Source organism: Dendropsophus ebraccatus, chromosome 3, assembly GCF_027789765.1.
Source record: "Dendropsophus ebraccatus isolate aDenEbr1 chromosome 3, aDenEbr1.pat, whole genome shotgun sequence".
In the NCBI taxonomy this organism is placed as follows: Eukaryota; Metazoa; Chordata; class Amphibia; order Anura; family Hylidae; genus Dendropsophus; species Dendropsophus ebraccatus.
The window spans coordinates 164812385-164838566 of NC_091456.1; the positions used below are offsets into that span (position 1 = coordinate 164812385).

The 26182-nt window shown below is 41.2% G+C and overlaps 1 protein-coding gene across 1 annotated transcript in view; it reads right to left on the reverse strand.

Annotated features, from left to right (window-relative positions):
• The window catches only part of PARP8 (poly(ADP-ribose) polymerase family member 8), a 181359-nt gene that overhangs the window by 55652 nt on the left and 99525 nt on the right, over nucleotides 1-26182 (reverse strand). Inside the window, exons 4-8 of the mRNA XM_069963050.1 lie at nucleotides 25778-25864; nucleotides 11044-11114; nucleotides 6510-6587; nucleotides 2960-3054; nucleotides 1810-1870 (exon numbers count right to left, since the gene is read on the reverse strand). Coding sequence (XP_069819151.1) covers nucleotides 1810-1870; nucleotides 2960-3054; nucleotides 6510-6587; nucleotides 11044-11114; nucleotides 25778-25864 — 392 coding nt within the window. The remainder of the gene's footprint in view (nucleotides 1-1809; nucleotides 1871-2959; nucleotides 3055-6509; nucleotides 6588-11043; nucleotides 11115-25777; nucleotides 25865-26182) is intronic.

Sequence of the window (26182 nt, forward strand, 5' to 3'; positions counted from 1 at the left end):
AATAAATGGTGTTTATCATATGGAATCAGGATGACTCGAATATTTCACATGATCTGGAGATCTGCGCCTGGTGGAACCTGGATTGATAGTCAGTGGATTCCGTTGTTGGAGTACACAGGAGTGGCTGATCGCTTATTGCTGGCACAACCTGCCCAGGTGAGGGTCTCCATCTTATTCCCTTTGTCACACTTTGCCTTGTGAGGTTTATCTGTGCCATGGAGTGCTGTCTTCTATCACATAATGTACAGAATAGCACCCAATAATGCACTCACATTAACAAAGTGCACTGACATGTTGTGCTCCATTACTGACAGGATCGCTATTCAATCACCAGAAACACCACCTGATAGCAATGAGTGTTGAATGTGTGGCGCACTACTGCATGAACATAGAACTTTTACAATAAACTTGGTGGCATTTCCAACTGCACTGTTAGCAATTATTACTATACAGGATAATGCAGAAGAGAAGACCTTGAAACCATATACAAAGTGTAGGATGTCCAGAAATCCATAGGTGTTTAGCTTAGTACACACATAGGGGACGTGTTCACGGGCTGCTGGTGTTATGCGCTATTGCAACTGTGGCTTTAAATGGAACAACTATAGAAGGTGGTCTGCTACTAGAAGGTTGCCCTACCATCAGCGATACAGTACAGGAGCTTCTCGGAACCTGCTGCTAGAAAATCTACTATGTGAATGTTCTATTCTCCAAGCAGCTTGATGCACGCAGTCACATTATATGAGGACAAGCCAAGTAACAGGATTTACTAAACAGCATTAGGCAGCTTGATAAATGACTAAATGGACATTAGAGAACATTCAGTGCAATGTCGCTAATAAGAATACAATCTAGGCTATTCTTAGTAAAGCTGGACCATCATAATCAGGAGAGGTTTGCATTTATATGTTGTCATTTAGAGGGGAAATGTTTCTGCTGTGCCTTGTACCAAAACCTGATCCTCCTTTCACTCAAAAAAAATAATAAAAAAAATGATCCCGGAGAGCCCTTTTTTTTCCCATTTACCTCTTTTCAGCTCCTAAAATGCTAAAAGTTGGGTTGTCTCTTTGCTCCCCCTCCCATCCCGAGAATTATAGTGCCGAGAATTATATAATAATACAACGTGGGATTTGTTCTCATCTACGTGCACCACCCATTGACGGAGTGCCGAACATGATTTTTAAATTGGGTTCCCCCTCCCATCCCTGTCCTGGTTTAATTGACAGTCAGTTGAAAGCTAAGCTTAAAGGGGTTATCCAGAGTTAGAAAAACATGGCCACTTTCTTCCAGAGACAGCAAAGCTAAAGATAAGAGTGGTGCTGTCTCGGAAAGAAAACGGACATGCTTTTCTAACGCTGGTTAATCCCTATAAAGCAGGGTCAGGAATGGTGGGTGGGTGTGTGTGTGGGTGGGCATTACAGCTTGCAGCATTTTAGTAGCTTGGGAAAGCCTCTTTGACACTTTGCATTTTTTAATATGGTGTGGAATATTAAAGTAAACAATAAATGAATAACATAATAATAATAATTATTATTATTATTATTATTATAAAAAATATATATAATATAGATATATCAAACAAAACAGTGGTGTTCCACACTGTACATTCTCTGCAATGGTTCTCTATTGTGGCTTGTTTCATCTAGTTTTCTGTACTTTACTCTTTTCCTTTACTTTCCTCTCTGTTATTGTATTTTGCACCTTGTTTCTTTTGCACCATTTGTTTCTTAAAATGCATACTTAAATTGCAATAAAAATAAAAAGTTAAAAAGTTTATTGTAAAATAAAATCCAGATTTCAATGACTTACATCTAGGAAGCTAACATCTATATGTAAATCAATATCCACGTCATCAATTGCTCCATATTCCCTGCAATATAAATTGGTATCATGTTAATAAATAAAACAGCCCATATTGCAATGTAAAGAGTCTGTATTGTCCCCCCCCAGCCACCACCACAACACTGTGCAGATGCCAACATGCCTGGTATATGGTCTATGGTGGGTCTGTATCTTGCTGTTGCGGTGAGCTGTTGCATTTTTCTGTGTTTTTGTGTGTTTGCAATTTCAGCCATGGCAACGTGCTCCTGCCTAGTGTGAACAGTGTTCTAGGAGAGCTGACCAAATTTTTTCCTTTTTTTTTCTATGTCTGGTATAATTGGTACCCAGTTCAGCAAATGTAGAAATGTACAGAGGTGATGGCAGCAGGCGTGGGACAATACAGAGTATGTAACAAGCACTTTATGATAAATGGAGCATTGTTAAATGTCAATAAAGATGTGGGCCCAAATTTATCAAAGGGTATCAAATATACACTGGTGTAAACTGCCCACAGCAACCAATCACAGCTCAGCTTTCACTTTACCAAAGCTAAAAGCTGAGCTGTGATTGGTTGCTGTGGGCAGTTGATTCCAGTGCATATTTTACACCCTTTGATAAATCTCCCCCATTGTTCGGGATTAAAAATATATACGGGCCTTCCCCTTTCCTTAGAAACAGTGCCACCCTTGTCCACGGGCTGTATCTGGTATTGCAGCATATTCCCATTAAATGAATGAAGCTGAACTATAATACCAGACATAGCCATGAGCAAGGTGTTTACAGAAAAATGATTTTTTTTAAATAAGATAATTAAAGTAAAAAAAAGAAAATCTTAAATAGTTTTCGGAATAATAAAAGTAGGTCCTCTGTACCACATGATCATGGCAGCCAGATGCATGTTCACATTGATTGCATCTAGCAACATTTTATATACTATATACTAACATATAGGGGGAGATTTATCAAACATGGTGTAAAGTGAAACTAGCTCAGTTGCCCCTAGCAACCAATCAGATTCCACCTTTCATTTTCCAAAGAGTCTGTGAGGAATAAAAAATGGAATCTGATTGGTTGCTAGGGGCAACTGAGCCAGTTTCACTTTACTCCATGTTTGATAAATCTCCCCCATAGGGTTTACCTGAGAGATACAGCACTGGGTCCATAGATTTCTCTCACCGCTGCCAGGTCAGCCTCCAACTGTGGGTGCTTGTGAAGTTCTCCATCGTAACTCACCTGCAAGAGAGGATTCTTCATGTAAGCAACCTTTATCATCCTTAAAGGACAGGATAGGTAATATGGTACATTATAATTGCTCTGAATCCAATCCAACACTATAAAAACTGTATACTTAGGGATCAAATTGAAGATACATTGTATGCTAGAAGTTTCCAGTATAATAAATCTGATACACTTCCTTTACACTAGTCACTGACCATTGCCTTACATACAGTAACAGTGATTTATCAGACGTTAGAAATCTTGTTTGTCCACCTCTAGAGATAATAAACCTAATGGAAATCCCCAGATACTGAATGTCTGATGCTTTTTCTCTTCCTGAAGGTTTTTGTAGAACACAGAGTACTTCCTCCTATGATCAGGTGCTACCATAATACTGTGCACATAGTCACTATGGGCTACTTGTCTCCACCCTTCGTAAAAAAAAAATGCTGGAAATCCCCAATGACTATAGAGCAAATTTATTTTGGATCATAAACTTTTAGGTGTGGCCGTGCTCACATTTTCTCTTCCCCCATGGGAGCTGCACCCTTTGAGGGTTATTCCAATGTGAGACATTTGAAACATACACAAACGTCTAGAGATGAGCGAGTAGTAAAATATTCGAAAGCTCGAAATTCGATTCAAACATACCGCAATGCTCGACTATGCGATCGAATATTGAACCCCATTAAAGTCAATGGGAAAAATATGTTTGTTTCTTGGAAACTTAAATTCGACCACTTGGTGGTCACCAAGTCCATAATGACACATGTTTTACATATAAACCATTACAGGGAGCGGTATTAGTATTTAGTCTGTTTCTCCCTTCTTGTTTCTCAGATATCGGTATCCTGAGTATTAGTTCGGATTCAGTGGACTACGTGGACGACCGGCTGGTCAGCGACGTAGTCCACTGAATCCAACATAATCCTCAAGATACTGATATCTGAGAAACAAAAAGGGAGAAACACACAAAAAAACAAACAGGAGCACAACACCCATCATTGTGACAGGCCTTCTGCACCTTACAGTATGCAGCATCTTTACAGATCGCTGCTTTCAGTGTGGCTCCCAAGGGATCAAGTGTGTACGCAATGCATGATCACTTAACCCCTTGGGTGCCAGATTGTTCACCATGACCCATAGGTGGTTAAGTGGGCATGCATTGCGTACACACTTTACCCCTTGGGGGCCAGGCTGATTTCACACTGCACCCATACCAGCAAGGAAGGGGTTAAGTGACCCCCTTCCTTGTTGAGATGGGTGCAGTGCGGGGGGGGAGGGGGAGCGGTGAGAAAGCTTTATAGTCACCTTCGATGTCTTCAGCACCTGGCTCTGTGGTGCCTGGTGCCTCTGAACAGCCCTGCAGCCCCTGATTGGCTGAGCGGGCTGTCACTCTTATGTGGAGTGTAACAGCCCGCTCGGGTAATCACTGGCTGTGGTGCTGTCCCATATCAGTCAGTCACTCATTTGAATAAATAAATGCAAACATTCTCCATACTCCTTTAAATCTGCACCATTGAACTCAAGAAATGACCCCAAAACATTATTTTTATCATCTATGAATTAACTAAAATGGACATAGCACTTAATTTTATGGTTGGGCTAAATAGCAAACTCAGCACTGCTACATTCCAGCGGCCAGACTCATCTACAAGTTTTCTAGCACCTTCCAAGCTTTTTTACAATCACTGTACACAGACTATGATCCACTCTTGTGTAAAATGAATTCCCCATCTCAATAATTAATAGGCCCACATAGTCCTTGGTAGTTTATATACCTTTATTCATAATGTATAAGTTTGGAGTGGCTCTGTAAGGGAATTCATTTTAAAGTGAATTAAGAATGCATTAAGGTTCTCATTCACAAATATTGTGCAGGATAAAACAGATTGAACTTAAAGCTTAAGTCGTCATTTTAGGAATATATACATTAAATATGTATCCTGTATAAGAAAAAAAAAAAAAAAAAAGGAAATCCTTATAATTTGCTGCACAGGAGAGCATTTCAGTGTAATAGAATAGAGTTAAGTTATATAGCGGTGTGTTATAACTGATCATAAATAAAATATAAACTAAGCTAATGAAATATTTAATTCCGCATAGAAGACATTAAAATATTCTGGAGGAATTTAAATAAGTATTCTTAGGACGTGCAAATAAATCTCAAAACTTTAATTTAATATTAGGAGCCATAAAAAAGTTCTATACGGGAGTCAAGTTTTAATTAACACTTTCATTAAACAACAGAGGACGGCGGAGGAATACAGATACAGCAGAGTTAGATCTGTGGGAGGGGGGGGGGGATAGTTTCTGTGGCTTGGCCAGGGGTTTAAAGGGGTACTCCGGAGATAAAAAACAATTGTTTTAAATTAACTGGTGTCAGAAAGTTAAACAGATTTGTATAATCTAATCTATTTAAAAATTGAGAGGTGATTTTTCTGTTGCAGAATAAGGCCATGTACACACAACGTAAGTTGTGTATTAATCATGGAAGTTGTTGCCGATGTGCAACAACAGCCGTGATTTACACACAACTTACAGTACGTGTACTGCAGTTAGAGGGAATCCTGGCCAGAGTGTGTACACATAGTATACACTATGGCCGGGATCGCTAGCGGACGTACAAAAAACTGACATGTCAGTTTTGTGCGGCTGCTATTCATTGAATAGTGGTCACCCAAGCCTGACATGTCTCGCAATGGAGAGTGCGTCCCTGGCCACACTCTTCATTGTGTTCAATGGTGAATTGGGATGCGGGCCGCCCGGGAACCAGCATGCAGTACTGGCCGGGATGATCTTTACCAACACTGGCCGTTCTGTGACCCGGCCGGGTCACAGAACGGCCGGTGTTTCACATTGTGTGAACATGGCCTAAGCATGTATTCCATTATAACATCTACACCGATTTATTTTTTTTAAACTTTTTTTTTTATTGGAGCTGATTGAGCTGATGAAGTGGTGATCCATGGACCGCTCTGTGATGAGATACTAGCTCTAGCTGGTTTCCATCTTTAAAAATCCATGAAGAATCCTTTAATATTGGATGCCATGACTTTTGAGGATTTTACAGTAATAGCAGAGCAGACAATGATATTCTACACATTAAGGAAAAAGGAAAAGGTAAAACATGAACAAAGTCAAAACTTTGCTTTTGTCCTAGACTACATGTCTATTAGTGGTTGAATAATGGAAGCATGGTCCAAAGTTTGCCCTTTCTATCTATACTGTAGCATAAAGGTACTCAAGTACCTACCAGATGTGCAGATGTGGTGTGTCCCTGTAACTGTGTCACTGAACCACCATTGATGTCATAACTGCTCCAGGTACAAGACACTGGCACTTTTAAGGGGCAACTTTGGCTTTCATAAAGCCTGTCAATCCTACTTTAAAAAAAAGCTAAGAACCCCTTTAAAGACCATGACAATGCTTATAAACAGATCATACTATATTCCTCATAATAACTTCACCTGCCCTCCATAGTAAAACTCTTCCGAATCATTATCTCCTTCAGAATCTTCTTCCACTGCACTACCGTGTCGTGATTCCTGGAAGAAAGGAGAACAAGTTGTAACACCTCGTAGTACTTATTTAGTATATAGTCTGTTATTTCATATTCCGAGAAGCAGAGTTGACTTTGTGGCCTTCATAAAGTTAAATGAGCGTAAAGATTTTAACACCCATAAAAAATTGTATCTTTTATGGTCTTGTGCCAATTCCAGATCCAGTTTTAGGATGCTTCAATCTGCCTGAACCACAAGCTAACAGGACGGTCTCTGGAGGCTTCTGCCTGCCCCAACAGCCCCGTTTCTCCATCAAAAGCTGTATGACATTGCATAGCTATTGGGGGAGAAATGGGGCAGTGGCTTCTACCATGTTTGGAAAGCATTCTCAATGCATATGTGGAAACCCAGCAGAAGAGAAAGCCAACTAAAATATAATTTAACTTGGAGCTTCGAATCATAATACCGGGAGCTCCAAACTCCCTTTTGTAGCACATAGTCCATATTTACGGACCATGCTCAAAATGTGAGAATGACCTCAACTTTACACTGTTTAAGAATTAGACATGTTTTATTTATGTGCTCTAGTGGATTTAGAGGTGCATGGTATGAGATCAAGTCTCTTTTATAGGAACATGATCTCCAGGCACTTTATCAGGAAGTGTAAGCACTGTGTATCCCTATGTGTCTCACCCAGTGATTGTATAAATGAAGCTTTTTGAGTTTTCTGATTTTGTGTTGAAGTGGTTTAATGAGAAATTTGAATACTTAACTAAAGAAAAGATAAGCATGGACACCTCTCTATGTGTATAAACCACCAGTTAGTTTTAAAATATGGAAACTGGAGAGAAAGGAATGGCTGCACATCCCAGTTTTAAAATATATTTTTACAATACATATTGTCTGTAATAGAGGATTATAAATTCAGCCACTGGCATTTCTGCAAAGGGCATATAGCAGCGAGATGGACTCTTTTCGTGGTAAAAATTGGGTGATGAAGCCTAATTATATATAAATGAACATTTTGGGAAATGCTTTGACTGTAAATAATGTCCTGGTTTTGATTCTGGATTTGCATTCTAGATGATCTCTTGCAAGGAGAATGGACTCTATCTTCTTTTACAATTTGATGTATAATGAAAAATAAAGTAATTGTATTACCTCTGTTACCTCCACTTGCTGTACATCCTGTAATAGAATTCCTGCTCCTGCTTTTACACTAGTTAGGATTTCAGCCAGCTCTATCTCCCTTCCACCACAACTTCTTGACTACAACCCCCACCAACTATTATCACAGGAGCCTGGAGATAGAGCTGGCTGATATCCCAGCTACAGTATAAAACAGGATGTACACCAGACAGAAAGTGGGAAAATAAAGACAACAGAGCAGACAGTTAGACAGTTGAAAGTTAAAATGTCATCATCGGAAAACCCCTTTAAATTTTTAAGTGGTTAGGTAGGTTTTTACCCTCAGACAATTTAGATATATCCTCCTCTTTTGTCAGCAAGACGCTCATTCACGTTACACTTGCGGTTACTGTGTTACTAAACCACCAGCAAGTCACTATCTAAAGGTTATTCAAAGCACTTCGAATCTCCTCTAGGATAATAGGAAGGACCATGAAAGGGGACAGATTTAAAGATACAAATGCAATCATAATCCATCAAACGCCTAGAAAACCAATCCTTCTTGAAGTCTATTTTTTAGAAGAGCCATAATACTGCTTCCATCCAATGATGGAGAGGAGCGGCCTGAGAAATTAAAGCACTCATTCACTGGCCCAAGCGCATTTAATATGCAGCCTTCACCTTGTGCAAGAAGATTTCAATTTCACTCAAATAAAATATTAAAATGAATAGAGTCTTGACCTTCTCATGTATGAAGCAAATGGTTTATCTCCCATTTAGACAGATATTTTATATCCAAATTAGAGCTCCGATATTTCTTGGGAAGAAACCTGGGATAGAAGCAATGAATACAGAGTCAGACTAGACCGTATCACTGCTCTACAGTGGTGGAAGAAGGGTTAATCATTCACATCTGTTCGTCTAGACAAATGGGAATCATAACTTCACCGGAATTACTGTAGGTCATTAGCATGTACATTGCTTTTGTGTATACAGACCAGCGTATTCACCATATGCGACTCATAGGAATCATTACCATCTTAACACTGTTTAGGCTGTTATTCCGGTTTCAGCAAATTAAGTTTATTTACTCTGTAATGGAATGGTTTCTAGGTTCTCTTCTAGCAGAGAACCTTTATTAAATTGTTACTGTCACTTTAAAAAAAAAAAAAAAAATTGACATGCCAAGAAGTAATGTCAAAAGTTTTGATCTGGCAGGGTCTCTAAAGGTCACTAGAATGAGGAGGGAGAAGGAAGCACCTTAGTGCTGGTCACTGTATAAGATTCATGCAGTGAATGCACTATTTGTGTATTGTGAAGAGAGATGGAACTACGTGCTTCTCTTATCTGCTTCTCGAAATCAGTGGGGGGTCTGAACGCCCATTCCCCAACTAATCAAAACATTTGATTTGTCTCTTTGATGTCAAAAGTTTTTAAAGTGACAGTGACAGCGCTCCATAAAGCAAATACAGAATCTACTTAAAGTGAATGTATCAGCAGGTACATCGCTTAAAGATCTTTACACCAATAGACTAGTGCTGGTGCGGGGATGCTGATGCCATGGTCTTTTTTTTTTGAACCGCGGCACAGTTCCTGCACACATCACCGGTCTATTCCCAGTCACCGTCCCAGCCTGAAGCACTGGAAGCGGGCCCGCCGACCCCAGTGTGACAAAACCTCCTCCCCTCTGTGACACAGCTCCATTGATTGCAATGGAGAGGGGAGGGAAGACTGTCAAACTGGGGGCGATGCGGGACACGGTGCTGAAACTGGGGAGGTAAGGGGACGTCATTGCCCTCATCCACCTCCTCCCTGGCCATAAGCAAAAAAGCCCCCCAGCCCGGACTACCCCTTTAATACAGTTATATCACTACTCCTGGGGAGGGTTGATGATGAGTGTTGAGCTGCGATGCCAAACTGTTTGGGTTCAGCAACATTCTAGAAACCCGAACGTTCAGCATTTGATTCCCCACGGCTGCAGAGGTTGGATGCCATCCTAAGTAGTCCTGAAAAACATGGATACATCCTTTGGCATCTCCGTTCAACACTACTGAAAAGCCATTTATAAGATGGCAAATGAAACAAACAATATTGGCCATCAATTTTATAGAATGGACTAACAACTTCTATAAAGGGGTTCTACCCTGATGACAAGTCATCCCCTTTCCTTAGTATAGGAAACAATTATCTGATCATGGGGATCTGACTGCTGTGACCGACTCCCCCCGCAATATCACAAACAGGGATTCGATTCTCCTGTGTGCACTGCTGCTCCATCCATTCTCTATTGAATTTGCTGGAGATAGCTGAATATACTATTTGGACATCTCTGATGGCTTTCATAGAGAATTAATAGAGTGATGGTGGTACATGACTCATTCATGACTCGGGCCCTCATTCTTGAGATTAAATTGATGGGGGGGGGGGTCAGATACACTTCCCTCTGCCACTACCAAGTAAAAAAGACAGTGATCCACGTTTAGGCTATGTTCACACTACGTAAGTCTCCGGACGTAGCGTGTTCCGTGAATAAGCGGCCAGAGACTTACGTAGTTTGCGTACAATGGAAAGTATACGATCTACGGCTGCACAGTTCACACTTCGTAAGAACTTACGCGAGGATCGTATGCGGCGCCGTAAAAAATGAACCAGACCATTGTTTGAGGACGAAAATGCCGTAACTTACGCCCGTAGCGTAACATGCGGTCCTGTACGTAGTGGTGATTTCTTCATTTTTCCACCTTTTTGTGCCGATCCAAAAGGTTCTGTGGGGTGTCCGGGGCTAGGTGAAGATTTCCAAGTAAAAGACAGCTGTCAGATCGCTATGTGGGGCGGTCGGGAAGCGTAAGTAGACTGCGGGCGTAAGTTCGCGCTCCATACGTAGCCGGCCGCAACTAGCGTAAATCCCCGGCCGGAGTTTAACACGTATATGTCCGGCCGCGAAAATATGCGGCCGGACATATACGTAGTGTGAACATAGCCTTACTGTCGTTTTTGTAAAAAAAAAAAAATGGCATAAAATCAACCAAAAAAGTCACAAATCCTTAAAAAAGACTAGCAATTTTTCTCTAAAAACATATCACTTGTTTAATTTGTAAAGGGCTAAGAAAAAATGAAGGTGGTGTCCAAGGAGACATCCTTTCAGTCCATTTATTAAGAAGAAAGTCTAAAATTGGCTCACAGAAGGAGTAGATGTGGCTGTTGGATATTTCATGTGACCACACATTGCAAAATGGCTTTTGTTGCTCATGATTTACTACCATCTCCTTGTGACAACTTCCCTTATTTAAGAATTTGAAAGAAAAACAAGCCAGCCTCGAAACATCCTACAAGACTGCATACATTTACATAGAAGTGCACTTCAATACATTACCTCGCCATTTTCCTTCTGTAATTTAGACTTTATGGACAAGCAGCTGGTAATGTCATTGGATTTCCTCAGTTCTACGAGAGAAAATAAGAACGTTTTAACACAGCAGGTGCAGCGATATTCTACCACATTGCAGCATAGTTTTTTAGTAGGAGAAACAATAATGGCGTACAGACAACGGAAGTCCCGGAATGATGGGACACTGAAATATGGAGTCCAAGAACAACTATCTACTGGCAGCTAGTAGTAGAGAACAAGGACACATTGGTATTCGAGATCCCAATACGATGACATGCTGACATTTAAAGTCTTATGTCAAAGGCACAGTGACATTTTGGGAGCCAGAACAATGAATAATTGGATTTATTAACAATAGAATATACATACAGGCCCCAGTAAAATGGAACAATGGCACTTTGGGGTATTAAGATAATGACACATTGCCCCTGTACAATAGACAACAAGCTTTGGGATCCTAGAACATGGCACACTTGACATTTGGGACAGAGCAGAATTTTGCAGTTCTAGAACAATGGTGAACCAACGTGTACTGATTATAGGGCATGCTGACCTGTGAGTTAGCACACTTAGTTTTGGGGTGCTAGAACAAGAAAACTGCAGCATTTGAGGTTCTAAGACATTGGTAAATAGTAACCAATGGTAAACTGACTAGAGATGAGCGAACCTCAAGCGTGATTGGGTTTGTACAAACCGAAACACTCCCTAGTTGATTGCCAGTGGCTGAAAATGGGTGAAACCCTAGCGAGTCCTGGAAAACACGGATACAGCCTGTAAGACACCAGCTGTTCTGTGCTGAATTGGGATGCGTGCGCAACCATGTTTGCCCGCATCCAAATTCACCTTTGCACACAATGGAAAGTGCGGCTGGAGCCACACTTTCCATTGTGTGACCTGTCAGTTCTGTGCAGCTGCTTTTCAATGAATAGCGGATGCAAAAAACTGACATGCCAGCTTCTCTTGCAGCCCCTAGGGATCCCGGCCGGAACGTATACTTTGTGTATACACTCTGATTGTGATTCCATTGACTGCAATCCAACATAAATTGTCTATTTATCACAGCTGTTGTTGCAAATTGGCATTTAAAGTCCTGAGCCTAAAGCCCCTATTACACGGGGCGATGTTGAGGAGCAAATGAGCATTGTTAGCGCTCGCTTGCTCCTCATTCCCCGCTGGCCGTCAGCTCTATTACACCTATCGGGAGCGAGCAGGTGAGACCTGGGGCGGTTGCGGAGAGGTGCTGGGGGGCTGCCCAGGTGATCGCTAGATCGTCCAGGCAGCCCATAGAAGATAGCGGCGGTCCTATTCCACGGAGCGACAGCAGCAGATTATTGCTATCCTGGTCGTTTGACTTTCAACATGTTGAAAGCCAAACAACAGCAAAGATCGGCCAACATCGTTCATGTCGGCTGATCGTTGTCTTTTATTACACCAGACGATTATCGTCTGTAACGACCGATATCGGCCAAATACAGACGATCATACTTTAGTGTAATAGGGCCTTAAAGGAGTAGAAATGTGCAGCCATATCTTTACAACTACCACGTCCTAACTATCCCCTTCCTGCTCTCACTTCTGTGATAAATGCAAGGAGGAAACAGGAAGCTGAACAATCAGTATTCAGCTTCCTGCTACAGATAAGGGAGTGTGAAAGGTGGACATGGGAGAAGTCCATTGGGGGGGATGGAGTCAGGTGAGGGACATGGGACCATCAGGAGAAATGTATGTGAGAGGCATTACCATGGCGAGGAGTGAGGAGATATACAAGGGCCATATTACTATGTTTGAAGCTCTAATTGGAAATTTTTATATGGGGTCAATTTTACTCTTATTTTCCGAAAGCACTTTATTCAGTAGGGCATTGAGGGAGTGTTTAAACAATATTAGACACCGTATAAGGGAAGTAATTGTGTTAAAAGAGGCTCTACTACTGCACATTACTCAGTGAGCATTTAATTTTTTTTGGAGCGGGTGAGGGGCGATAAACTGATGACAACATAAAATAAAGTGCAGCATTTATAGGCAGGCGCTTGCAGCAGGTAAAGCGTTCACTTGGAGCACTAGTACAATTGTGTACTGACTTTATGGACCCAGAATAAGTTGCTATATAGACTGTAAATCTATAGGGTAAAGCTGATGTAGAGAATGTTTTATTTGTAAGTTTTTGAACTCTTTGCTATCTTACGAAAAAGGGGAATCCAAATCCTGCATTATTAGCCCAAGATGAAATCAATTTCAAGGTGTGTTGGTGACATTAGAAAGGAATATGAAAGCTTTTTGTGCTTCCCAGTGACAGCATACAGAGAGTAATAAATTGCCGGATTACTTCAGCCCAGTGGAGCAAGTAAAAAAATATATATACCATGGCTTCAACAGTTTTTTTTTTTTTTCATTATGATTGATCATAGGTGATTCAGACTTAATGCTGCTTTAAGGACAGACTGATAGTGAGACCTTCATCTAATGATCAATTTATAAGAAATAAAATGTACCTCATAGGACCCGGATGAAAGGACAAGACCTGACCGCTGTCCATTTCCATTTGTGAAGATGAACAATGAATATTAATAAATGACAGCCGTGGTTGACAGGTAAGTATTGGTAAAACGTAGCTTTTAATAAATATAAATGAGTAAAAAACAAAAACTAGAATGTAGAATAGAAATCGGATTTACATACATAATATTCCACAGCCAAAGCTGGTTTATACAAGAAAGGGAGGGCCCGCCAATACTGTATGGTAGTACAGGTACTAGGTCCTCACCTGCCCCTGCCTGTAAATCTATGGACCGCCTGGTATAGGCGTCCCCATGGCCAGGCGGGGATAACCCTACAATACCTAATTAAATAGTGTATCTGCCGTAGCTGGGGTTGCTGGTACTAATGTTGGGCTTTGGTGTTTTGGAGGCTTCTTGTCACGGTGGCCAGGAGTGTTAACACCCACCCCCGTACACACGGCAACCGGACCTTGGTTAGGACTAAGGTGAGATGTGAGGTGTAGATGCAAGTGCGGCGGTAGAGTCCCACTTTAAACAACTTTCAAACTTTACTTAGAAAAAGGGTGCTTAGAGCAAAACAGTTACAGACAGTGCTCAGGTACTTAGTGCAAAAAATAATTAGCGATAATTCTGCAACAGGTAGATAGGTGAGTGGATAGAAGAAACAATAAGGTAACAGGTGTCAGGGACTGGATAGGAGGACCCTTGCCTAGTGCACTATGTACTCGACCAGGATGTGGTGAAGTGTCTTAAGAGTGTTGAAGAAATCCTTGCACTTACGTACTGTATGGATGAGTCCCAGTTATCTCATCTAACTGCCTGCTGCCCCCCTTAGTGTTGGGTTTCTGTCCTACTGGGGTAATACGAGTCCCATGTCTCTGCTCTGGGTAGAGCTGGCTTGTAGTGTCCTTCCTACAAAGCTGAGCGTCTTGTCAGTAAAGGGCGACTTGCTGGCATTGTGCTCTACTGCAGGTCCAGTCTTGAGTCATCCGTTCCTTTTATCTAAGGTGGTCGACTGTCCTGTTTTAGCTGTATGATCCCAGGTGCAGGCAAAGGTAAAGACTCTCTTGTCTCCATCTTCTCTAGGGGTCTAGTCTAGTAACCCATAGTGGTTGGGTAACTAGTGCAGGAACAACTATGTACATGACCAGTCTCGCCTGTAGCCAGGTTCTGACTAACCCACTACAAAAAGGGTAGTGACTAAATCCCATACCGTAAAGGGACCTTGCTGGGGGCGTGCAGACAGCTCCTAGGCAAGTCCCGCCCCGGTTGGATTTCATTGGCTGCTCCACTCCGGGCTTCCTAGCCGTCAAAATCATACCCTGCCGGACCCCCTAATCCGAACATTTAGTATTAGGGTTGCGGGTCGGATTGGGGTTACTACATGACTATCCCCTTCCACAACAGCCCTAACCCTAGGCCTTGGGGTTGGTGCTAATAAGGAGGGTTAGGGTTGGGGCTGTGGGGAGGGTTAGAAGGTGACAAATCAGTGGGATGTAACCCTAAGCCGACCCCCAACCCTAACCCTAATACTAAACATTCGGATTAGGGTCGGGGGTCCGCCAGGGTCTGATTTTGACTGCTAGGAAGCCCGGAGTGGAGCAGCCAATAAAATCCAGCTGGGGCGTGGCTTGCCTGGGAGCTGTGTGCCCGCCCCCAGCAAGGTTTCTTTACGTTATGGGATTTAGCCACTACCCTACAAAAAAGGAGCTAATCACTATAAAGGGAAGTGGGTGTGTAGTTAGACCTAGTGTTAGCTGCAGCTGTGCTGTGTGAGTGCGACATCAAGTGGCTGGAGTAAGCAACAGCAGCCTCCTGTCCTAACCTGTGACACAAGAGTGATGCGCTTTTACCAAGATGTAAGAAGAAGAAAAGAAAAACCTGTAGTGGTACTCTACATTTATATGTGTAGGTCTACTCAGATGGCTGATATACAAAGTGTAATAGTGTGTAGTGCACAACCATTTCTGAACCTACACTTCATACATCAGCAATCCGAGTAACAATTGCAAACTAACAATGCTTGGTCATCTCTGTATTGTTCCAGGAAATAAAAAAATATCAGGCATGTCAAAAGTTTTTGATGACAGCAGGTCTCACTTCTGGATGCAAATGCACCCACTAGCTCATCCATATTATCGAGCCTTAGGGTAGTCCTTAATGATAAACGCCTTCTGAATAGTTGGCTTTGTTTTGGACGACCCTTTTCAATCTGTTGCCCCGTAACAATTCAAGAAGCTTTAAGCAGTACTATAAATACAGATTGTGGCTACTCAGCTCAATAAAATCTGTTCCCTTGTGGTAGGTGGTATTACGGCCCAGTGATTTCACAATGTAAGCATTTTTAGGACAGAACAATACATAGCACTTGACATACAGACAGAACATTTGTGATTCCTATACACCATACTGATGTAAAATATCACACAGCTGTGATCAAAGCCCTGAGTGTAGGTAAAGCAGCATTAAGCTATTTTACTATACAAGTGTTTGGAAAAAATGTTTCATTAAAGGGGAACTCCACTTTAAAATGATTTAACCCAGTTCAATCTCCACCCATCATTTAAGCTTGTTTGTAATAGGTTTCTATTGGAAAGGATAATTGGAGAATTGAGTTTTCATTCATCAAGAAGTAATGAAAGATAAGGTCTATCTGCTCATCCGGATCTGCCTGTCCGGAAATGGAAAATGGGAGGGGGAAGGTGAAGAAACAAGATAATGTGTTGCTAGGAATTATTATGTTACAATTATATGTGATGTCTGAATTTTTTTTAAGTTGATAATAATATAAAGCGATATAAAAAAAAGTACATCCTGCAGCACACCCTGAAGCTGCAGAAAATTCTCACTTCCTGGTCCACTCTGCCTCAGCTCCTATGTCTTCCTCCTCCCTTCTGAGACTAAAGTCACATGATCTCTGTCTCTTCACTAGCCAGGAAAGCTGTAACACCTCATCGGTTACCCCACCCACCACTGGCATCACACCAATCAGTGAGCACCTGGCCAAGGGGCGGGGAAACAACAGAACAGTGGCAGCCTCCTGGGCAGTATATGTTTACAGTGTAAAGCGGAAGCAGATTGAGCCAACGATGGGCAAATACTACAAGATGAGGTGGACCGTTGGTAGTTTTGGCTAGGTTTGGGAGCATTTCATTTTTTTAGCTCTTGGGTGGAATTCCCCTTTAACACCAATATCGTTAACTGTGTGAGTGAAGCTGGAGGAACCTGTGATCTGTCCCGTTCTGCAAACACTGTAATAGAAGAAGCGGCTCTATTTCCCTTCTGGGACATTGCACATGGTATATTACTTTGCTAGTTTATTGATTTTGGGGTATAACAATCAGAAGCAGGGGATTAGTAAGGAGCTGGAAATAGTAGGGTGGCCAAGTCTAATAAAGAAGAAGACTGATGGAGTTTCCAATCTGACCACCTAAAAGTAAGCTGAACTTCCTGTTCTGTACAGATCACTTTCCAGCGCTGTCCTTCTTATCATTACAGACAGGAGAGTAAAGTGAAATATGACACCATTATGTACATAAGACATCATCCACAAAGCTGAGCTTAGAGCTCAGCCTCCGCTTTCCTATTGAATGATCTGTACAGGTCACAGGGCATGCCTAGAAACCTCTCCCATTCAAGTGAATTGAGCCTGTCAAACAATTGTGCTTAAATTTCTGTATATTCTTTAATTTCCAATGGCTGTCGAGAAGGAGGTGGTCAAACTGGTATAGGTCCCAACAAAGCAAGTTTTATTGCTGGACAGCTCCTTCCTAGAATGAAGCAGGCCTGAGGATTAGCTGACTGCTGGGCATACATATCCTCTAAAGCCTCATAATCAGCTACAGTATTATTGTATAGGGAAACTCAATGCATGCATTCAAGTCAGCCAGAGCAGTGATTTTCATTTTAGCATCTGCTTCTTCTAGATTCCATTCCAACAACTGATACCTCTGGTTTCCATAAATAATCTCATCCCAGTTAATTCCCTCCACTACTTGATTACTTTGGCTTCAATCTCAGTCTCCGTTTTAGACTCCGGCTTCCCGAGTCTCTGGAGCGTTAAGCCAGCCTCCTGACAACAGCGTCCCTGGCAACCAGCTCGGCCGGGTTCTGGGGGCGCGCCGACCACGTCCGTGACGACTGTTCTGGCTGGTTGCTAGGGGGCAGTGGGGCTTTCGGCATAAGGTGTTGATCATTTTAATCAAAGAGACTGGCGGGCTACACCACCAGTCAGCTGTAAGAACACTCCTGGGGCTGGACCTCATAAATATCCTCCACATATCTGTATTCCTTGCCTGCGATAGAGCCTCAGACCCCCAGTTCCCTCTTGACCTAGTGTTTGTTCCTGCATTGTTTCTCTGGCATTTTGACTTTCTGGCTTTTTGACTTCTGACTTCACTTTTGGATACGTTTTTGTGCTGCATTGCCAGTTTGTTATTTACCCAGACTTCTGACCCTGTTTCATTGTGTTTTTGTCTGTCTTGTCTTCGTTCAGCGTTCACTTATACAAGTTAGGGACTGTCAACCAGTTGTCCGCTGCCGCCTTAGGCAGTTAAGGCAAATAGGCAGGAACAGAGGGGTGGGTGCCAGCGTCAGGGCTGCTCTTGTCTTTTGTTGTCCAGTTCCCAACTCTCATTCTCAATTTTTAAGCAAGTCTTGGTTCCATTCTTTCTGGATTGCGTTCTACCATCTGCCTTCTCTTAATTTCTTTGGTCCCAGAATCTTATTCTTCCACCACCACCATTTATTAGACATACGGTCCTTCCATTTAAGAATCATCCTCTATCTATTACAATAGTCTACCGTATGCTTATACTGTACCTTCAGCCCAGCATCTGGTTATATCACCCAGACCCTTATTTGTTATCATCCTATTTTACCTCTCAACATATATATATACTTCCATAGATATTGGTCCTGAGTTTGTTTTGCCTCTTATACCTCCTATCTGCTCCTATTTATGACAGAATCGCCTTTGTATCCTTAGCGTGACGGTATAATTCACTTGCACAAATCAACAACTTTGGCTGCATGTGCACATTTTATTGCTGAATGTATGACCATAAAAATGATTGATGGTTTATGACCAAGCTTATGGGAACGTGTGTATTTAAATCTACTTTCTGTATATTTTACGTGGCATCAAAATTAGTGGCCCATGTAAAGAACTATAAAATTTTTTGCTGTGATCAGCCCTCATGAATGATGAATAACATACATTAAGGTCACACTGTACAGGAAGCTTACTTTAAAATGCATTTATATGGTGACTATAAGAGGACATCTGTGAGAGCTTTGTGACCTGTTTTACTATGGAAAGTACTGATGGGTGTTATTTGGTTCTACCTAATTGTGCACAAATGATAAAGGGGTATTATGTCACATAAAACTTATTGTACCTACTAATATTAGTTCTATTTGCTGTAATGGTTATGTTTCTTTGAGATCATTGGGATGTCAAGTAGTGTACTCTTTTGGGCACGGTACATTGATGACGTCTTTATGATCTGGTTGGACACTACTAAAAAATTACAGGTCTTTATGGAGAAACTCAATATTAACTCACAAAATCAGAGTCTACCCAAAAAGAACAAGAATGCTATTTAAATTAGAGGTCTGGCCATTTTAACCCCTTCAAGACAGAGCCCTTTGATGCCCAGATGTCTGGGTCAAATTAATGCAATGTTCCTCCCCGCCTTCTAAGAGCCATAGCGCTTTTATTTTTCCACCTACAGGACTGGTTGGGGTGTCATTTTTTGCGCCACGAGCTCTAGCTTTTATTAATATTATATTGGTGTAACAGAAAAATTTTGATCGCTTTTTATTAATTTTTTTTTCTGATATATAATTTAATAAAATCAGCAATCCTTGTGTGTGTTTTTTTTTTTTTGTTTTGTTTGTTTGTTTATGCCGCACACCGTGCAGGAACAATAATGTTATATTTTAATAGATCGAATAATTCCACACGCTACGATATGTAATATGTTTATTTATTTATTTTTTTATATTTTTTTTATATAATGGGCAAGGGGGTATTTTAAACTTTTATTGGGAGGGGGTTTATAAGGGGTTTTTTTTTTAATACTTTTAAAAACTTTTTTTATTATAGGTTTTTTTTTACACTTTTTTTCACTGTAAAGCATGCAATCATTAGATTGCCTGCACTAATCTATGCTATGCCATAGCATAGATCAGTGTTATCGGCGATCTATACAATCTTGCCTGAGAGTAGACTCTATACACAGATCACTGATCCGACAGGACGAAGGTAAGTGGCTTACCCCCGCCTGTTGGTATATGCGATCGGGACCCAGGTCCCGTTCACTCAGTGACAGAAGCTTGTTCTGTCACTGAGTACCTTAAACGCTGCGATCGCTATAGATTGCGGCATTTAAGGGGTTCATCAGACACAGCTGCCGGATCGCAGCTGCCTCTCATTATGTCCAGCATGGACACACTGATGTGTGTGGGACCGCTCCCACTGCAGCAGTCCCGCACACATCAGTAAGCCCCTGAAGTCAGGAACGTATATAGACATTCCTAATGCACAGGGTATGTGCAGTAGGAATGTGTATATATACGTATTACTGATGGGAAGGGGTTAAAAATGTGACAGGTGGCAGGAAAGAAAATATTAAGCAAGCATTGCTTACCTCTCCCTATGCCCACGATGCGACTGATCCCAGGAGCCCCGCCGGAAGGTATTTCCCCCCGAGTTGTTATGATACCATAATTCGGGGGAGAATGCCCATTTTGGCTAATGGACAGCCCGCTCAGCCAATCAGGGACTGGAGAGGCATTCCATCCCAGTCACTGATTGGCTGAGCAGCTAGTACATCAGCCAGGTCGTGGTGTCAGCTGTGGTGGAGATCCTGGAGCATGGCATGGGTCCCAGAGCTGTGATGCGACACTGGAGAGGCATAGGTAGAGGTGAGTTGGTATAGTATATAGAATATATATATTTTTATGTTCTCCAATGCCTCTGCTGTTTAAAGAATTCTCCTTTAACGTAGTTGCCCATTGTACACATAAGGAGTACAAGTATTGGAAATAATCTGTATTCTCTTTAACCATTGAGCATTGTCTTATAAATGTCTATGAACACAATAAAAATCAGTACTTCCTACGATGCATCAAAGGCATTTCTTTATCCAACCAATACCCTGCTATGCTATAACAGCTGCCTATAGATGAGTGATGCTTCCTTTTGGATAAATCTTTGGAGAGAGTAAAGTCACCATGTGACTTTACTCTCACCAATCAGTTATGTCGTCTGCCCGCTACCCTTCCTTCCCATACACAGGAATGTTCAAAACGGCCAAACATTCCTGTGTTCTCTATGGGCAAGGGAAGGGTAAGCAAGAGCACCCTAGCTGCAGCTTATCTCTTAGCAAAGGGATCTGCCATTATTTTCCATCATGTCCGACCCCTAAAACCACCAATATCAGGATCAGGACGGCCCCATATACCATAGATTGAGGGCCGAATCTGTCGTTAGTCTAAGGTGTATGGCCACCTTACGACATGGAGAGAAAGGAGCATCACACCTATGGCTGACACTAATGCCTCTCGGCTACATTTAAAAACCGACGCCAGGATGTTGGTATATAATTCAGTCCAACCATATTGCCACATGTACTGCGTGCAGGTCTCCTGGTTCACATGAGTCCCTACACTAACTCCACACTGTGTCTGTCAGCGACTGCCAACCCCGCAAAGCATGCACAAGTAGGAAAGGCAGGTCATGGAATGGCCCTGCAACCCCAATGTCACAGGACCAAACCCAAGAGGCTCCCCTAAAACCCAGCAGGCACCACTGGCGGAGAAAGCTACCACCAAGTAACACAAGTGTGAATATCATCTTGCTACTCACCATTGCTCCTACAGGTAGAATGGGAATGGGGTTTGTGTAGGGACTGTGAACCCGGAGACCTGCACGTGGTACATGGGGCAATATGGTTTAATTAAATTATATACCAACATCCTGCGGTTGGTTTTTTTATGTAGCCGAGAGGCATTAGTGTCAGCCATAGGTGTGAGGTGCAGCAGTTCCTTTCTCTCCCTGTCGTATGGCCACCTTAACCATAGCAACAGAACATGGAAGCAATTTCTCTGGTGTGAACGTGAATTATTCAGAGACTATATCGTTGTTCTATTAGCTATAAGTAAAAAAAAAAAAAAGAAAACCCTTGTTTCTCTAATCAATAATAAATTCTTCTTGATCTATCAATCAGGTGAAAAGTTCAGCCAGTTGGATATTTAGAACAGCTCCAAACAGTCTTCAGGATCTTTCATGCAATGACTGAAATACGTCTTTAAAGATCTGATGCCACTTCTAGTTACAATGACTTCACCCAAACTTCTTCAGCTCATATGGACCTATGCTGAGTAATGGACACTTTAAAATGTGCTACTGAATCAATTGCCTCAGGTTAAAGTTCCAAGATTTCAAATGGCTGAACATTAAGTACGGACTTGGCAATCTGTAACACAAACATCTTCAGTTTTTGCTGCCATTCTGCTGTAGGTTAGGTTTCCTTGTATTTACGATTATTGCAGTTCTGCATTACCCGCACTCGACAAGCTAGAGTTCAAGATACTACATGTTCTATGAGACTAAGCAGCAGATTCAGTAATTCTGAACAAACTGGTAACCCTTTTAAGACCTAAGCAATACCAGATATATATATATATATATATATATATATATTTATTTATTACATATACATCCTCCTGATATATCCTCTCCTTTAAGTGTGTGAGCCCAGCCCAGTAGTCCTGGATATTCAAGAGAGGCAGAAAATTCTGCCCACCAGCTGTTGATTGGCAGTTATCTATCTATGCTGTGTATAGGCAGTCAACTGTCAATCAAAAGCTGGAGGGCGGGGTGAGGGGTGGGGCAAGAATCCTTTTCTCCTGCATATTGGGAGAACAGCTGAACAGCTGCAGTTTTCCAGTAAGTGAGCCACCTAGTGGCCGAATTTATAGTATTGTATTTCATAATTAAAACGGGGGAAAAATAAGTGAAGTAAATGCAAAGATGCTGATTTACTAGTGTATATTGGTAGTATCAGTTCCAATTTAAATCCTGGTCTGTAAATCACAGGAACTATACAAGAAGGTAAACTAAGCACTAACTTTAAAATACAGATACAGGGACTACGCAAATAAGAACCATAAACCAACTGGAGATACTAAAGCAAAACTGGACCAGAATAAGGCATTAGAAACAGGGACGATGGAAACAAAAGCAAAGAGCATAGACTATAATTCCCATCATACTGCAAAAGCCAAGAATCTTTAGCGAGATGCTATCCAATCAGAAGCTCCAGCTCACGATCAGCTGATCCAGAGTAATAGATCAGTTGTGACATAGTTAAATATAAACTAACCCAACAAAATAATAGACTGTAGAAGTAAGAGGAGCAGGATGATTGTGGCTATCTGTAAGATTGTAAAACCTGTCACTTTATTTGGTAGAAGATATTTTGCTTGAACATTGTTTCTAGTATATATCATTATATATGAAACCATATTGTTACCTATAATTATTCAATTTATCGATCTGGATGAAGAATTCCCTTACAGGTCAGAAGCAATTATCGTATCGTCCACTTAAAAGATTATATCTGCAAGATTATTATTATTATTATTATTGGGGGGGGGGGGTGCCTGTGAGCTTTATTGGGGAAGCAGGACAGATGTTCATTGCCGTTCCTAAGAATATCTATGGCCAGAGCCGAACTGGCCATCTGGCATATCTGGCAAATGCCAGGTGGGCCGGTCTTGTCTGCCTCCTAGTGACAGTAATCTGTGGACAGTCCCCATTTGCAGATTATATAGCACAGTAAACTGAAATAAATATATGTATGTATTAATTAGACTGAGCCCCTTTTCTAGGCACTAAATGATCATCTTTAGCCTACACTGCACTGCTTGTATCGTAGTCTAAATTAATAACTAACATTTCTGTTTATTTTCCCACCAGTTCGCATAGACCCACTTGATTTATACAGAGGACAAAGTCCGCCTCTTTTATATGGTGCATTATAAGAGACATTGTAAAGGTATCATAACGTTCTTCACATACTAGGAAAGTTGAGGTCAAATACATTTGGTCTATTGCTGCTGGAGTCATAAGATTATTATAGCCCATCATCTTATATTTAGGTGTGATCTGGTTTGTGTAATGGGAACTATGAATCTATTGTATGTTCTTTGTCTACATAATGCTGGGGAGACTCGGGACATATAGAAGCTGTGTGGCAGAGGTTTTCCATATAATAGTGAATATATTACAATATTATTAGTATTTTTTTTTCTCTTTTCTTAGACAAGATTTACACACTTTCTTATCCTCAGTACTGTATGCCCATAAATACTGCTCCTCCATCAGTCACCAACCTAAACACTAAATGTACAGGAATCCAGCAGTAATTACCGACCATCTGCCATAGTCATCATCCGAGCCAACAAATAAATATTCACGGTTATAATCTCGGAGCATTTGTCTGTTATAGGTCCTGGCCGGTGCTAAGAATTACATTCAGTATTGGCCGTCTCATAACACCCAAGCAACAAATCACAGGAAGCAATTGTATTTGCTTCTACTGGAAATCATGCTACCTCCTGCAGATTGTTTAATATAGTCGGTAAAATTTAATAAAACTGAGCACAAAACAGATCCGATAGTTTCCTATGGAGACTTTTTTTTTGTGACCGGTTGTATCTGTTTTGCTGCTGATCCAGACTGGGAAATGTTTCATGGCTCAGTTCTCTATCCAGCTGGATTGTTGTGTGTTATGTTGTGACTTGCTGAGGCAGATAACTAATATACTGTATGTGAAGGCCACCCTTACAGTCTCTGGAAAACCCTAAAACAGTTGGATACATGGGCTACAATGTATTTATAAAATAATAATAAAATAAAATTCTTAAGGTATTGTCCAGGACCCTGACAATCCATGATGGGCCATGAAGCCTTGTTTTGCACTAAAGTATGAGACTCTAAAGAGAACCTGTTACCCCTGGACGGCCCCAGAATCCATACTACTTTTGGATACAACCCCCCAATACTTACCCCACCCTGCTGGTCCTGCTCCTGATGCTGGTCCTGCCGTGGAGATATGTCCACCTGCCGTTCAAAGGAAATCACTGAAGCATCGGGAGCATGACTGGCAGGGTGGGGTAAGTATGTGGGGCCGTATCCAGGGGTAGGGTGGGTTTGGAGGGCCTTTCAGGGGTGATAGGTTCCCTTTAACCCTTGTTATGCCACTCTTTCCTTTTTTGAAAAATATTTACTACTAAAGATGAGCGAACCTCAAACACTCTTGGGTTGGTCTGAATCTGAGTGTGCAACAGTTTATTAACAGTGGTTGAAAATGATGGATGCAGCTCTAGGGAGTCTTGGAAAACATGAATATAGCCAACCATAGGCTGAATCCATGTTTTCCAAGACTCCCTAGGGCTGCATCAAACTTCTTCAGCCACCAGTAATCAGATGCTGCATGTTTGGGTTTGGTTAAAGAGAGTGCTCAATGTTCACTCAGTTATAGGAACTGGCAGGAGGTAGCTGATAGGTGATGATGTCATCTTGTAGTTCACTTCCTGTGGCGCATAAACCCTTGTAATTTTCTGGTGAAATGTATGGATGCAGCTGAGCTTGGATGAAACAGATGGCACCATAGGAACATTGGTGGTAAGTGTGCATTATATGGGCAGAATAAAGCTGAAATGCTTCTTATAAGGGATTTTCAGGGCAAAATATACTGATGAGCTGTCCATAGGATAGCTCATAACTCACTGATCAACAGAGTGCTGATACTGGGGTCAGCTGTTCAGCGCCTGTATTATACAGTGAACGGAGCTGAAAGCAGTTGTCTCCATTCACATTGTAGGGCTCAGACCTGGTTACTGCAGTTTTATCTGTAGTTTAGCTGAGGATTGTCCACTGTAAAGATTAAAAGATCAGTTACAATATATACTGTATATATATATATATATATATATATATATATATATATATATATTTATTTTTTTTTTTTTTTGTTTTGTTTTGTTTTTTAAAGGGAACCGCATGACTTGCACCACTTTTGATAGATTTGATAGAAGTGTGGAATGTTTCTGTCTGTGGTTTCTATAATAATCTTAGTACTTTTCCTATGAATGAATAAATAAATCCAGCGCACAAACAAAACTTATCACAGGTTCACATTTCTTACCTGTTATCCTATGGAAAATGATTGGGATGGGTTCTGTAGTAACTAACACATCTTCATCATTTTCTGAACTGGAAACATAAGTGTTATCTGTAGAAAAAACATCAATAAAACACATAAAATGCACAGTCATGTACACAGTAATAAGGTTATATATATGCACATACAACCTGGCTACATTTGTACTTAGATAAAGACCGACAGATGAAGGAAAATAAGATTCTGTAAACGGGCATAACCGGGATCTAAGAGATGTCAAATCATCACACATCACAGATTATTGAATCATATAAAGAAATAATAATAATAATAATAATAATAAAAAAAACAACAACACTTATTTACATTGATTGTCACGATTTTCCTTAGGTGATTTCCACTGGCACCTTTTATTATTATTATTATTAT